The sequence below is a fragment of the Phyllobates terribilis genome, unplaced genomic scaffold (genome assembly GCF_046119375.1).
Source record: "Phyllobates terribilis strain yellow unplaced genomic scaffold, ASM4611937v1 Scaffold_3__8_contigs__length_932513732, whole genome shotgun sequence".
Taxonomy (NCBI): Eukaryota; Metazoa; Chordata; class Amphibia; order Anura; family Dendrobatidae; genus Phyllobates; species Phyllobates terribilis.
The window spans coordinates 203,797,301-203,811,732 of record NW_027362763.1 but is presented as its reverse complement, the minus strand read 5'-3'; the positions used below and the strand labels follow the sequence as shown (position 1 = coordinate 203,811,732).

The 14,432-nt window shown below is 41.5% G+C and overlaps 1 protein-coding gene across 4 annotated transcripts in view; it reads right to left on the bottom strand.

Annotated features, from left to right (window-relative positions):
• Window positions 1-255: 255 nt before the first annotated feature.
• The window catches only part of CROCC2 (ciliary rootlet coiled-coil, rootletin family member 2), a 149,901-nt gene continuing 135,724 nt past the window's right edge, over window positions 256-14,432 (bottom strand). For 3 of the 4 annotated variants that reach the window (XM_073674531.1, XM_073674532.1, XM_073674533.1), the window contains 7 exons: window positions 9,352-9,515; window positions 7,853-8,293; window positions 7,523-7,672; window positions 6,878-7,057; window positions 6,030-6,161; window positions 4,889-5,068; window positions 256-3,059 (listed from right to left, as the gene is read on the bottom strand). In XM_073674531.1, coding sequence (XP_073530632.1) covers window positions 2,988-3,059; window positions 4,889-5,068; window positions 6,030-6,161; window positions 6,878-7,057; window positions 7,523-7,672; window positions 7,853-8,293; window positions 9,352-9,515 — 1,319 coding nt within the window. In that variant the 3' untranslated portion in view covers window positions 256-2,987. The remainder of the gene's footprint in view (window positions 3,060-4,888; window positions 5,069-6,029; window positions 6,162-6,877; window positions 7,058-7,522; window positions 7,673-7,852; window positions 8,294-9,351; window positions 9,516-14,432) is intronic. The other variant, XM_073674534.1, reaches the window with a different exon arrangement.

The following is a 14,432-nucleotide window of genomic DNA, read 5'->3' as shown; positions in this document are numbered from 1 at the left end:
ACATGTGCGGCACATCTATTCGGCACCTGACTGTATGTAAGCAAAGCACATACTTGTGGTCACGTGCCCACCGCTCCCGGCACCACACAATCCTCGCCGTGCACACAGACTTGTAGCCTAAGGCCGGACAACCGCTTTAACTCAGAATGTTTTTTTCTAAATGGCTGCAGATAAAAAATAACACAACTCTTTTTGCATATGAAAAACTTTTCATTTATTCTTATAAGATTCTGGTAAAAAGTTATATGAAAATATATAATTCATTATCTCTCCTAAAATATTCATATATAATTCAAATCTTGTTACATTATCATAAACTTTCATTGATTCCGGAACATCTGTAATAAAGGTAGTATACATGCAAATGATAACACAATAAAACTGATACAAGGGATAAATTATACAATTGCAACCAAGTAGGTAGCATCTAGGATTGGTGTAATCTACCTTAGAAAGGCGAGAGCCTTAAAGAGCCTCTGTTATGTAATCTGACAGCACCATGAGGTAGGGACAGAGACCCTGATTACAGTGATGTGTCACTTAGTTTACTTTGTGCAGAAGTTATAGAATCACAGTTTTCTCTGCTGCAGATCTAGCAGGGCTCAGTTGTTGAGCTGTGTATAACTCGTCCACACCACAGCTTTCTGTGTACATTGTATAGTGACAGAGAGCTGCTAATCAGTGCTGGGGTAGAGTTTGGACTAGGAAGCATGAGCCCAGTTGTCATGTAATGATAATACATGTGGATAATCAGCATTGTTTTTAAAATTGTCCAAAAACAAACTATATTGTAGAAATGCAAAAATATTCATATGGTATCTAAAAATTCAGAAATTCATGATTTCCAGTTGTTCTTCCACAGACTCAGGCAATCAGCTTATGGGTAGGTTATATTAGTCAGCTCAATGCCTATACAGTAGCTTTGGTTTATGACAAAATAAACAGATTGGAAAAAAAAGTGCAAATAGAAACAGTTGTTTTCCCAATAGCAACCATTCTGTTACCTTTTTTTTATTGCTATGTAATCTGGGAGCACCATAATGTAGGAGCAGAGACCCAAAATGCAGTGATGTGTCACTTAGTGGGCTGGGTTTTTCTGTTTCAGGACACCGCTTGCTGAGACAGGAGTAACAGGACACCGCTCACTGAGCGCAACTCCGGGGTCTGCTCGCTGCAGCGGCTCATTGTCCCCGGTTCCTCTGCTGAGCGGTCACATGTATTACAGCGGGAGACACTTAGGACAGGTGAGTATATGGATTTTTTTATTTTATTCTCATTTTTACAGGTGGACACTGCGGGAGCAGACACTACTACCCTCATCATTTTCCCTGTTGTTGCTAATCGCAGTGCCGGCAGGGAACCATGTTGAGGGCATGTCACACGGATGCCATCTGTGTGCGGTACGTGTTTACACTGACCCATTGACTTGAATGGGTCCTTGTGATCCATGCTGCCAGCCAAAAATGGACATGTCAGCGTGTGGATCACACTGACTCACGGTCCGTGGAAACACACTGACATGTGCACAGACCCATTAATTTGAATGGGTCTACGTGTGTCAGTGTCTTTGGTACGTGTGGAAACTGTCACCACTCGTACCGGAGATACTGATGTGTGAAAGATCCCTCATGATATTTAATGGCTGCTCCTGGTTTCTGCAGATCAATTCCTATCCAATTCACTACATTCCCTGAGGAGTTCTAGTATGAGTCAGACGGCGGTATAGCTCGGACGAGGATCGCAATGCAATGCCGTTGGCTCTACCGACGTAAAATACATGTACAGAAATACATGCTGTCACGCTCGGGTCAGGAGAGCTGCTGGCCAGTCTGAGCATTGCGTTGCGATCCTCATGCGAGTTATATGGCTGTCTGACTCTTCCCTTAGGCTGCGTGCCCACTATGCGTTTTTCAAGCGTTTTTGATGTGGAATTTCCGCAACGGAAACGCTTTAAAAACGCTTGGTAATACGTGCCCCATGGTCCCCAATGAAAATAAGCATGTTCTGTGCACATGCTGCGGAATTTTCCGCAGCGGACTTTCAGTGCGGAAAAATCCGCAGCATGTCCATTATTTGTGCGTTTCTGTATGCAGATTTGAGGTCCCAATGCATTTGAAAAACGCAAGTCAAATCCGCATGTAAAAACGCTGCAAAAACGCGTGTAAAATCTGCAAGCGTTTTTACTGCCAGGAACATGCAGAAACGCTGCGGAAATTTTCTGCTTCAATTCTGCATCATGAGCACATAGCCTCAGGGTTTCCCTGTAGGCAGAGTACTGCGGGTTGTGAGTAGGTGTTTGCCTATCATCAAAATGTAATTTGTTTTAAAAATGTTATTTGCAGTTATATTTCATGGGCTGAATCAAAGAAGCACATCAATCAAACAAGATAGCATTTTTATTCTTGGCTATAAAATTCTTTCATGTAATGATTAACCTGTCCCATAAGAAAACATCCCCCTGTAATAAATTTATGGCCCTAGTGCACATAAATATGTTTTATGACAACAGATCAAAACCAAATGAGCATTTATCTGTACAGCTGACAATGCTTTATAGATGCCATAACTAGTCCTGAAATGACTTTATTATGTGCATGGTAGAAGAGAGATGACTATCCCAGCCCCAGTACAGTAGCTCCTGCAGGTCCATTCTTCCTCTGTATCCATAAAGAGTTTTCTTTTTACCCTTTTATTTCAAGATATATCCATACAAAAAAATTATATAAAACATACAAAAACATAAATGTATTATTTCTTCCTACATATCCACCCTCAACCCCTCACCACCCACCCAGACAATGAGAAAAAAAATAATATTAATTTTGCATTAATCTAATGTCTGAAAAACATTTATTCCAATTGTAAAAGGGGAGCCCACTGGTTCTCAAAAAAGGTAGTCTACCTTTTGCTTCCTAAAGACTTTTTTTCACAGACTGTAGTATTCTTAAGAATTTTACCCATCCTCCCTTGTTGAATTCATGAAGAGGTTAATGAGCAGAACGCAACGTTTGTTGTCTACGTTTCACTTCCAGATCAATCTGCTCTTGTAGTGTGGTTACCTGCGAGAACAAAATTATATTTTTATATATATATATATATATATATATATATAAATTTATATATTATACAGTATTTTCTTCTTTCGCTGAAAGCTAAGAGAGAAATATTATATGTAAAAAATATTTATAAGACCAAATGCCTACTCAGCCCGGCAGAGAGGACTTACAAGCTCGTACCCCCAAATAATTGTGAAATCTGGTGACAGATCTGCTATAATGCTGCTATTCACTTCATACACTCCCTTTTCAGTAACCCCTTACCGACTTATGACGTACAATTACGTCATGCAGACTGAGCCCGCCTCTTTCCCGACAGATGATGGCTCTAACAGCCGCACGTAGAGAGGTGATCCACCCATGGTTTTTAACTTCTTAAATGCCACAGTCCATATCTGACCCATCTATAGTGCGCCAGCAGGAGTAGGGGGGCGTGTCACTCAATGGTTCCATAGGCGCCCCTGTGACATAATCGCGGGGTGTCGATGAGTTGCCATGACAGCCTGGAATCAGCAGAAGATCCCTGTGCCTGTTATGAGGGTTCTCCTCTGAACACTAGCTTCTGGTTGGTGTTCATAAGAGACCATGATTTTTTACTGCGGTATTTGCTTTACAGAGCACAAGTGATCAGATGATTGCAGGTTCAAGTCCCCTAAGGGGACTAACAAATACAGTGAAAATAAAAAAAATGCTTTTAAAAATATATAAAAGTTCAAATCCCCCCTCTTCACACCTTTAAAAATAAAAAAATACACATATTTGGTGTTGTTACATTCATAAGAGTCTGGGATATCAAAATATTATATTAATTAACCTGATTGGTAAATGGCATAATAAGAAAAAAATCTAAATGCCAGAATTACGTTTTCTACCCCAAAATGGTATCAATAAAAACGTAGCTCAGGGTGCAAAAAAACAAGCCATCACACAGCTCCATCGACCACAAATTAAAATGTTATGGGTCTCGGAAAATGGCAACACAAGCAAATTTTTTTTTTTCTTTACAAATTTTTTAATTTTTTTTCGACACTTAAATAAAATTTTTTTTTACATGTTTGGGATCTTCGTAATTGTACTGACCTGGAGAATCATTTTATTGAGTTATTCTTACTATTTAGTGAACATGGTAACTAAAAAAACAATTGTGGAATTGCACTTTTTTCTTTGCAATTTCACTGCACTTGGATTTTTTTCCCCTCTTTCCAGTGCATCACAAGATAAAATGAATGGTGTCATTTGAAAGTACAACTTGTCCTGCAAAAAAAAAAGAAGCCCTCATATGGCTATGTCGACGAAAAATAAGAAAAAGTAATGACTCTTGGAAGAAAAAAAAAATGAAAATGCAAAAACGGAAAATAGCCTTGTCAGGAAGGGGTTAAAAAGGTTCTCTGATAATAAGCTGGAAACAGGAGGTCCGGCTGCAGCGTCAGCCATGAGCAGTAATCTGGCTGCAATAAAATCAATAGGCTTTCCATGTAATCAATCAGTGAGAGAATCTCTTTGAACTCGCTTTCTGCTTTTGCTGTTTTATGAGGCTTTTAATTTGGGGGGGCTTTATTTTTTTACATTCCCCAATCAGATATCATATGCAAAACTGCAGTCATATACAAGGGAGCAAAAACTGCATAAAATTAAATTGGCAACATTTTCCGAACAGCATTGGAAGATTAAATGTCAGGGGATTTAATAATTGGGTTAATTTTGTATACTGTGCCAAATCTCCATATACCCCTCAGCAATGGTGTGACAATAATAATGGCAGGCTACGTTTTATGGGATTTACACACTACCCACCATTTCAACAAAGTTATCTGATACCCAGGAGTATTTACCTGCTCCTCCAGGCCCCTGACCCTCTGTCTATGAGCCCTTTCTCTACACTCCAGGGTACTTTCCGCCTGCTGCTGTACAATCCGCAGCCTTTCACTCTCGGTATCCAGCTCCTGACGATGTCTCATGCTGAGTTCCATAAGTCGCTGAGAATGAGCACGTTCCAGCTCCGTCATCTGTGTCTATTTAAATAAAATAAAGGACATTACACATGATTTGGCTACATACACTCAGTATAAGGCCACAGCCCCATTATCAGTATTTGATCAGTATTCGGTCAGTATTTTTTCTCAGGAGTGGGAGCCAAAACCAGGAGTGGGTGATAAATGCAGAATTGGTGACTTGTTTCTATTATACCTTTTCTCTGATTGTTCCTCACCTGGTTTTGGCTCCCACTCCTGAGAAAAAGTACTGACCGAATACTGACCAAATACTGATGGTGGGGCCGTGGCCTAAGGCTAGCCTACATGCCAACAATAGATTGCGTGACCAAAGATCCCTGTATGCCACTACTACATTGCAGCATAATGCAAGTGCACCCCGACCCCGACGCGCAATTTACTGTGACCGCAACATGCAAATCCTAAAAAGTTGGAACCAGTTAGATTTATGTCTACTTGCTTGCTGTGGTACTTTGTGGGTCACAAAAAAAAACATTAACCTGAACTATGCCGCAATATAACAACAGCATACAGCAATCTGGAAGTGATCCGCTCTGCGTCCAAAGTCGCCGTGCAGTCCCAGCCTAAATGTATTTATGAACCTATGACACCTACAAGATAAACGGATCAATCCATGCCGCCCATGTGGGTCATCAGACAAATAACACAAAGCTTTATTATGTCCTGTTCCAGGGTAGAAGGTGGCTGCCTAACCTTTTTACAAGTCATAGTGATCCCCCAAAACTATATTGTAAGACATAGAGATATGGGTCATGAATGTAGTGAATGCAATGTGGGTTTGAAGAGTGATGTGTGTGGGATGACTGGATGGATTACTTTTACCATCTTGGCCTCTTCTCAGTGTACACAGGAGATGATTGAACCTACAGCCTGTTAAGGCCCGAGTATTTTGTAGATTAATACTAGAGCACATCAGCACACCTCTCTAACTACATTCAATTGTGGCATAGTTAAAACTTACTTCCGAATATTGATTGTTTCTCTGTGCCTCAGTCAGATCTTTTCTCAAAGATATCACCAATTGGTTTAGTTGCTCCTTCTCTACATTGAGCCGTTGTGTTTCGGCTTCCAAATGCAGCTGGTCACGCTTCACCTATAATAGAGCAATGTGGCCGCTCACAAATCTATATTCTCTATATGATTCCAGAACTCCAGTACAATTAAATGTATATAAGTGGACTTAGTGCTCATAGTTTCTATATGTTACACTAAGTATTATTTTATTTCTTTAAGTTGTCCGGCCTTAGTCTACAAGTCTGTGAATCCTCACATCACACACACTGCAAGCTGTGAGGATTCTCCGGTGCCGGAAGCAGGCGGTCATGTGACCACAAGCATGCGATATGCATACTCCTGGTCACATTCTGACTAGACATGTCTGGCCTTGTTCAAAACACTAGCATTGAGCAAGGCCGTGCCCATCTAGTCGGCACATGACTGCATTTATGCAAATCGCATTCTTGTGGTCACGCGGCCGCCGGCTCCCAGCACTGGCAAATCCTCATAGCGTGAAGTGCGAGTGATGTGGGGATTCACCAGTCTGCAGTCACATACAAGGACTTCAGACTTGTAGCCTGAGGCTGGATAACCCCTTTAAAACCTCATTCAGACGTCTGTGAAACATGATCTGTGTGTGGCTTGTGATGTACGGGCTGGCCACGGGTCTACTGACCCGAACCTGACACCCTCATAGGCATATATAAGGATGTTGAATTTGGATTGGGAGACCTGCGGACAGTATGCAAGAACTATCTTTCACGGACACCTGAATAAGGCTTTAGGTATATGATGGCTGTAGAACGGGGTTACCTTTTCCAGAGCAGCTCTCAATGTGTTGTTCCCTTTCTCTAGAAGGGTGGCGGAGTGCTGAATGTCCTGTTTATCAATCTCAACTTGTGCCTTGTCCCCATGAAGCGCCTTTACTCTGTCTTGCAGATCAACAAGTGCAACACCCTGTTCCTTCTCCCTGTGCTGGTGTTTGAGAAGAGCCTGAAGGGACAAAAAGAGATTCAACCAGACTGAAAGCACGAGGAAACTCTGCCTTTATCAAAGACTTCTAATTAGGCAAAAAATATACTTTTTTATGTATGTACTTGCAGTCCAATAGAGAGCTGGCCTTATAAACTCCACTGCTATCTGTTCATTATAAACTATTCATATAAGGTCAGTAATATGGACCTGAAGAGGTAGGACTACATCACATCTACATGGCAGTGTTCTCTGAGGCGTAGATGTATATCAACAATTTTCTAATATGGTTTTATTATCTTCTTTTCCATGGTGGCATTCACTGGTACCCTGTCAATCTATCAGCAGATGGTAGTTGCTGACAGCAGATTCCCTGCTTTATTAACTAAACACTTCCACTTTTAAAGGGAAGGATAACAAGTTTTGGAAAATAGCTATTTTATGCATTGTAGCTATCAGTGTTTTTTGATGTGCAGGACATCTCACCTGCTGCAGCTCCTCTGAGCGAGCCTGATATTCCCTGCAGGTTAGCTGCAGCTCTCCCAACTGCTGCTGGTGCTCATGTACTGTCTGGGACAGACGCAGGCTCTGTCTCTTGCTGTCACTCAATGCCTGCCGTACTGAATCCAGACGCTCCTGGAGAAGCCATAAATAACATGTTGTGAATAAATGAAAAGAAAACCATTAGGACAATTGCCAGCATTCCAAATTAAACAAATTACTGCACACCCAGTCCTGTCCCATGATAACTGGGAACACGTCCAGGTATGCACATGATTCATTTACTGAACTGATATTCCTTAGTGCGTCTGTTACCTGTAACACTCTCCTGTCTTGCTCTGCAGCTGTCAGTGCTCCTTGTAGTCTGGTCACATCATCTTGCAAGTTCCCTCTCCCAGCTGCTGCTTCTCCAAGTGCTTGTGACAGCCCCTGTGACTTCTCTTGCAGCTGCCGCTCCCCATCCTGTGCCCTGGACAAGGCAAGGCCTAACCGCTGCGCCTCCCGCTGCAGAGCGGCCTCTCTATCCTCGCTCTCTTTCAGGTGGTCCTGCAAAGAATGAGCTCTGTCCTGCAACGACTGCACTTCTGCTTCTCTCTCTGCAAGACAAAGACGTGTCCTTTCCAGTTCCCCCTCCAAAGAGCGGCGTCTTAGCTCCAGATCTGTGCCACGGTTCTCTGAGGCCTCAAGCACTTCTCTTAGGCTCTTGCTTTCAAGCTCATGCCTTCCTTCATCATTACGAGCCCGGCACAGTCGCTCCTGAAAGATGCAACGAGAGGTCACCCGCAAGAACAACTGCTGCATCACTAAAAGAACATATTTCTTTAAAGGGGTTGTCCCACGAATAAAAGTATATTTTAATCAATAGATCTTCGAATAATAATAACTTCCACAATTGGATATTATAAAAAATAATGTCCCTGGGCTGAGATAATCTTATAAATGAGCCCCTGCTGTGTACTGTGTAATGGCTGTGTCTGACCGTGCAGGAACATGGTCTGATCATACCACATCTCCTGGGCAGGGGACGAAGCAAAAGAGAGTATACAGACACTACAGCAGGGGATCACAGCCGATTCTTTTTATGAGTAAAACATTTCACTGCCTGTTTTTAAACAATATTTTACCTCAAAGAAAAAATCAGCCGCATTCCCCTGCTGTATTGTCTGTATAGTCTTTTGCTTCGTCCCCTGCCCAGGAGATGTGGTATGATCAGACCATGTTATAAGATTTATAAGATTATCTCAGCACAGGAACATTTTATTTCAATACATTCAATTGTGGAACTTATTATTATTCCAAGATCTATTGATTAAAATGAACTTTTGTTCGTGGGAAAACCCCGTTAAATAAAAATACAAATATATGACTGCTTTCTATCAGAAACAGCGCCACTCTTATCTTTAGGTTATGACTGGTATCACAGCTCCAATTCACACAAACTTTGGCAAAAGTGGGCATGTATTTTTAAACTTATGCCAGCTCTTGGATTCCTTATCAGAATATTTGTAGCGTTTCCCAAATTTTTTACAATTTAAGTATAACTTTCCTACTAAAGTGGGAAGCAGCAGCAGAAAAGGTCACACGGGGATCCTGAGGGGGCATTCCCAATAAACTTCTACTGTAGAGAACACATCCAACCAATGGGTGGAGTAGACATTCCTGTTCACGGACAAACCCAATACAGGTAACATAAAACCGTAGGTGTGAGCAGACAACCAGCTTAAGGTTACAGCATTAGAATTTGAACTGGGTGTAGCACGTTGCTCAGGAGCCTGCCCAGCCTTCCTTAGCACTCTCTATTCCTCCGTCCATACCTGGATGTCCCTTTTCTCATCTTCGCTGACACGTAAACTGTGCTCCAGTTTTAGGGCGCGCTCTCCTGCAGCTTGTCGTTCTTTCTCCACTTGACGCAAGTTGTCCTGCAGCAGACGCATTTCGGTATGAGCGGTGCCCAGACGCTCCTCTGATTTCTGTTGCCCTTTAATGAAACAAAAATACTGTGATGATTTAAAAGGATCACGTTCAAGGCTAAACTAAAGGGAACCTGTTATGTACTCCTACTGTCCTCATCTGCTACTGTAGAAGTTTGCATGTAGATTTATTTAATCTGATAAAATGTGTGATGATCCTTAGTAATATTGTAATCTTTGATGAATGGATTATTATTCCGCAGTACCTTTTCCTCCTGACTAATCCTGTCCCGGATCATCTCATTACACTTCCATTGACATAATTGACAGCCTGCATAATGGTCCTACCGTAATGCAGTATTGTATGCAGTCTGTCAATCACCCCAAGGAGAATGATTAGAAGTTCAGAGACCAGGACTAGTCCGGGAGCGGAGACATCCCTCAGGACTAGCCCTGCCTCATTACCATATGCGACACTGCGGAATAAAAGTTAATTCTTCAAACATTGCAGCATTAATAATGCACATTAAATCACATTAGTGGTTGGGGACAGTTAATGAAACTGACAGTAGCTCTAACAACGCCCATAATATGACCCCACAAGGTGCAAATAAGCATCCCTGTCCCTGTAATTTCTTAAAAAGGTTGTTTGATCAGAGAAAAACCCTTTTAAAAAATGTAGTATTACTTGGTTGTTGTTTAGATGAATGTCTGTCAATGTAATACAAGGATGGATCAAGACGGTCAGGACGGGAACTGCTCTCATATAGTGGCCCCCTGTTCTAGCTCAATGAGCAGAGAGCTGCCTCCATGATATCCGCACGCTCCCATAGGGCTTATGGACGGCAGCTGTCTTCATGAGTCATGTACAAAAGACTAGAATTACAGGCCCTGATTCATCAAAGTGTTTACACTAGTTTTCTGAAGTAAAACACTGAAAAGTTGCAACATTTTTGTGCAACGCAAAGTCGCACAAAAATATTGTGACTTATGGTGTTTTTACGCTCATTCCATTCAACTCCACCAAAATAGGTGGAGCTGGGGCAGGATGCATGGCAATCTAATTCTTATGGATAATAATTCACATGGATAATTCATAAGCATAATTCAATTCGAGGAGTACCTCACACCAGAAATCTTACTCCAGTCTCAGGCACATGGAGGAGCAAAGCACGCCACTTGTAAGATGAGCCTGATTCAATAAATAGTGTGCACCTCTTAATCAATCAGACTCTTCTTACTCTGTCATTCCCCCTTTTTAAGACTCATTTTCAGCCCCAGTCATAATGAATTGGGGCTATACTTTTTAGGCCTCATTTAAATATCTTTGTTTCATTTACATGTTCTATTATTTTTTTCATGGATGCAACATGTACCCATTGTATTCTATGCTGCAATTCACATGTCTGTATTTTTTCACGGACTGTGTGTTCGTGCAAAACTCATGGAGTCATGTCTGTTTTTTTCATGTTTCATTGATGAAAAAGTCAAATACAAGTCTATGGGTCCGTGAAAATCACATACAGCACAGTGATGACATCTGTGTGCCATTTGTGTGCTGTCCATATTTAACATTGCAAAGTATAGACGGCACAAAAAATAGCTTTGCAATTAATTTATCCATCTGTGAACAACACTGATGGCACACTGATGGGGTCACACGGACCAAACACTGATGACGCACTGATGAGGTCACACGGACCAAACACTGATGACACACTGATGGGGTCACACGGACCAAACACTGATGACTCACTGATGGGGTCATACGGACCAAACACTGATGACACACTGATGGGGTCACACGGACCAAACACTGATGACACACTGATGGGGTCACACGGACCAAACACGGATGACACACTGATGGGGTCACACGGACCAAACACTGATGACACACTGGGGTCACACGGACCAAACACTGATGACACACTGATGGGGTCACACGGACCAAACACTGATGGACACACTGATGGGGTCACACGGATCAAACACTGATGGCACACTGATGGGGTCACATGGACCAAACACTGATGGCACACTGATGGGGTCACACGGACCAAACACTGATGACACACTGATGGGGTCATACGGACCAAACACTGATGACACACTGATGGGGTCACACGGACCAAACACTGATGACACAATGATCCAGGACAGGATGACACAGTAACTGTTACCGATGATACAATTTTTTCACGTACGTGTTTAAACATGGACGTGTGTACGAGGCCTTATATTCTAGCTCACCGTAACAATAAGTTTATGATATGATCCAGTTATGTAATTTCCTTTAGTTCTGCCTGCATTTGGCTTTTTTTTCTTGTGTATTGAGGTAGTAATAATAGTTCCGGAACTTCCTCTAGTACATGTATGAAATGTTATCAGTGTCAGGGAACATGCATATAAGATACCCATGTACCCATCCTTGATACGCAGCACATAATATTCTGTGGGCCTATTTTGTACCTTTGTATACCTCCAATGCTTCTACAATAGAATGAAAGTTCACAGAGTGTTTGCACAGACTGCAATGTGGGCGAGAGCAAGGTCAAGTGCTTAAATGCATTGATTCTTGGTATAGTACTGGTATTTTCAGATGTAATTCTTATTGTTTTATATATAATGAAAAGCTTGAGTGAAATATGACATCCATATATCCAGAAGGATGCACATACTTTCTGCTATGATGTAATTATCCCCTTTAAGAAAGCAGGAGGTAAGTAAGGTCCTGGATGGCAGTATGTGGCACCAAGATGGTTAGCCTCGGTAATTTAAAAATCTGTACCAGGTTTTTAAATATCTAGGTTACTGAGAGGGTTAATTTGACTTGATTTTGGGTCTGGGATTTAGGAGCAATCAAAAGAGTCTGGGTGGAAAAAAGGTTGTTCCCATAATCCAGCTTTGGGCTTTCAGGCCTAATAACAGCAGCTGGGTTAGCTCAGCAGAGTGGAGTTTGTGCTGGAGCTGAACAGAGGTGTTTGCTTGGTGACTGCGTATAATACTACTTGGGCTAATTCTGCCTGAAAAACCAAGGTTGGTGAGGCTGCTACATTTACTTTTTTTCAGTGTACCTGAAGAAAGGACTATTTATGTAATGTATTTGTATTGAAATAAAGCTGTTTTTGTTTTGGAGCTATAAAGTTTATGATGGACAATAAACCTTATGCTGTTTTGATATAAAAACCCTGTGCTTATCCAAGTGGCTACGAGAGAGCGGAAACCCTACACCCTATAGATTTGAAGTCTGTGAATATAATGCTAATCTACCACTCACAGTGCACTAAGTGTGCAATACGCAGTGCTAAATGACTGAAGACCAGCGATATGCTAGCCTGTTTACACGGGCAGTCTGTTCTTCAGATGCACACTGAATGATCTGTAATACATTCTTCAGAACGTAAGTCTTATCTATAGAACGTGCTGCCGAGAATTATGATAATTTCACCTGTCATTTCGCTTGTTTGTTGCGTGGGTGACAGCCTGTTTAGACTGCACATATCGGGCGAAACAAGCATTCCTAGGAACGAGCGTTCACGATAACCGTGCAGAGTAAATGGACCCTTACACTACACACTGTAATATGACATTAGTTACAAATATGCAGATATACTGTATGTTTGAGAGACAGAAGTTTCCTTGTATCCTTTGTTAAACTAGGAACACCAAGAATTGTGCCCCCCCCAAAAATCACCTTGTGTGACAGGGCATGAGTTTTCCAGAGACGGGGTGTTGCTTGCAGACCTAAATGAGTTGTCATCCTTGTGTGAGCATGAAATGTAAAAAGCTGTCATCGTGTCTTTTATTTCACACAGTTCATTAGTGAAGATGGATTTTAAAGAACAAAAAGTGATGTTCCCCATTTATGTGATAATCCGGGCCATTATGTTACAGCTTGTGAAGCTTCTCGTACAGAAAATAGGATAAAGTTCCCTCCCTTCCTAACTCCTTGTTATGGCTGTAGGGTCACACCCTGTTAAAACATAGCTGCGGGCTGTGAACAGTTCACAAACATAAACTAGAGCACAGAAAAGGTGACATGAAATGATTCCTAAATCTAGGAAACTTTTCACACGTGACTTTTTCAGTGTAGCATAAGAAGACGTTCCCTCATTTGGCATTTAGCATATTAAAGTAAACCTGACAGCTGATACAAGCCCACGAATCGGGCAGCATGTATCAGACACAGTATGATCTCAGACAAGTATGTTTGACTCAGAAACGCTGCAGTGTTAAAGGGAATCTGTCACCAAATTTTTGCCACCTAATCTGAGAGCAGCATAATGTAGAGACAGAGATTCTGAATCCACTGATGTCACTTACTGGGCTGCTTGCAAAGTTTTGATAAAATCACTGTTTTATCAGCATTAGATTATCACTAGAGGACTAGTAAACCTACTGGCAGATAGGCCTTCATAATCATGAACTAAGTATAACTCCACCCCCACCACTAATTGGCAGTTTTCTGCCTATGCACAGTGTACACAGAAAGCTGCTAATCAGTGGTGTGAGCGGGGTTATACACAACTCAGCATTCCGAGAACTGGGAGATCTGCAGCAGAGAAAACAGGATTTTATCAAAACCACACTAGGCAGCCCCGTGACACATCGGAGGAATCAGGGTCTCTGCCCCTATACTATGCTGCTCTCAGTCGAGGTAGCAAAAACCTTGGGATAGCAAAATCCTGGTGACAGATTCCCTTTAAATTGCTTAGCCTGGGCGTTCATGCTTTTTAAATACAGGTGTTTCTCACAAAATTAGAATATCATCAAAAAGTTAATTTATTTCAGTTCTTCAATTCAAAAAGTGAAACTCATATATTATATAGAATCATTACAAACAGAGTGATCTATTTCAAGTGTTTATTTCTGTTAATGTTGATGATTATGGCTTACAGCCAATGAAAACACAAAAGTCATTATCTCAGTAAATTGAAATAAGTAACAAAAAACACCTGCAAAGGCTTCCTAAGCATTCTAAA